Source organism: Microtus ochrogaster, unplaced genomic scaffold (genome assembly GCF_000317375.1).
Source record: "Microtus ochrogaster isolate Prairie Vole_2 unplaced genomic scaffold, MicOch1.0 UNK14, whole genome shotgun sequence".
Classification (NCBI taxonomy): Eukaryota; Metazoa; Chordata; class Mammalia; order Rodentia; family Cricetidae; genus Microtus; species Microtus ochrogaster.
The window spans coordinates 3,505,912-3,507,185 of record NW_004949112.1 but is presented as its reverse complement, the minus strand read 5'-3'; the positions used below and the strand labels follow the sequence as shown (position 1 = coordinate 3,507,185).

Below are 1,274 nucleotides of genomic sequence, written 5' to 3'. Positions count from 1 at the left end.
TTCATGATTCTGTGTTTGTCAACAATATAAGAAAAGTAACTAAAACATACAGCATGAAACTAGAAAGGGGACTGTTTGGGTAGAGAAAGGGGACTAGTAGCTAACAAAATACAGACAGAAGAAGGTAACAGGGATGAGGAAGGTCAAAGTCCATGATACACTTGGAAGAAAATATAACAAACTTCTCATGGTGTAAACGATATGTGCTAATTTTTAAACAAAAATTAAATCTAGAAAACAAACCTAGGGACTGGAGAGATGGCTCGGCGGTTAAGAGCACTGGCTACTCTTGCAGAGGACTTGGGTTCAATTCCTAGCACCCCTGTGGCAGCTCACAACCCTCTGTAACTCCAGTTCCAGGAGATCTGATGACCTCAGCAAGCACAAGGCATGTAAGTGGCTCACAGACATACAAGCAGGCAGAACAGCCACACACCAACAATCAAAATAAAGTCAAGCTCTGGCTGCCTGGGCACCAGTGGTTGTCAGAGCCTGGGAATCGGTGGACAAGGAGTGCAGGGCATGGGCAGTAGAACTCCTGTGCGATGGAGGAATGGCTCTGAAGTCCTGTGCACACAGACCTAGTGGACTCTGTCCTTCTCCAGAGCCAGCCAGGATCCGAGTCTCTTTCACTCTCTATCCGGCATAGCCATGTTCCTCCAGCCATGGCCACAGCCATGCAGGTCACTTGTGGAACTTTATCTCTGAGTACTCAGTGGTGGTGTCCTGCTGCCCCTGTGAACTCTTGGGCTTCATCTCACGAAAGCTGAGGGATGCATAATGTATGTCTTCCTCTGCGGCAGAGGATGCTGTCTCAGCTGTGCAAGGCAGGGGTTCAGAGCTGTTGTCTGCCTGGGGTTCGACCAGGGGACTCTGTAAAGAGAGGATAAGAGAGAGTCAGGATAGGATGGCAGGGACCTTTGAGAGCACTCATCCACTCACCTACATACATTTTAAATTTTAAATGACGTGTGTGTGTAGGGGTGTGTGCCCACAGAAGAGGGCATCTGATTCCCTAGAGCTGGAGTTAAAGGAGGCTGTGAGCTGCCGATGTGGGTGCAGGGAACTGAACTTAGGTCTGCTAGAGCAACACACTCTTGTGACTCCCGGGCCCGCTCTCCAGGCTCCCGTGTGCATTTTTGTTGAACTCTTTCATTCCTGCTTTCTCCATGCATGAGCACCCAGTCTTCCTAACTCCACCAGTAACCCAGTCTTCCTAACTCCACCAGTAACCCAGTCTTCCTAACTCCACCAGTAACCCAGTCTTCCTAACT

At 49.1% G+C, this 1,274-nt stretch overlaps 1 protein-coding gene across 1 annotated transcript in view; it reads right to left on the bottom strand.

The window, feature by feature from the left end:
* Window positions 1–317: 317 nt before the first annotated feature.
* Window positions 318–1,274, bottom strand: part of LOC101980578 (sialic acid-binding Ig-like lectin 12) — a 12,557-nt gene continuing 11,600 nt past the window's right edge. The window contains exon 7 of the mRNA XM_005366936.2: window positions 318–873. Coding sequence (XP_005366993.1) covers window positions 685–873 — 189 coding nt within the window. The 3' untranslated portion in view covers window positions 318–684. The remainder of the gene's footprint in view (window positions 874–1,274) is intronic.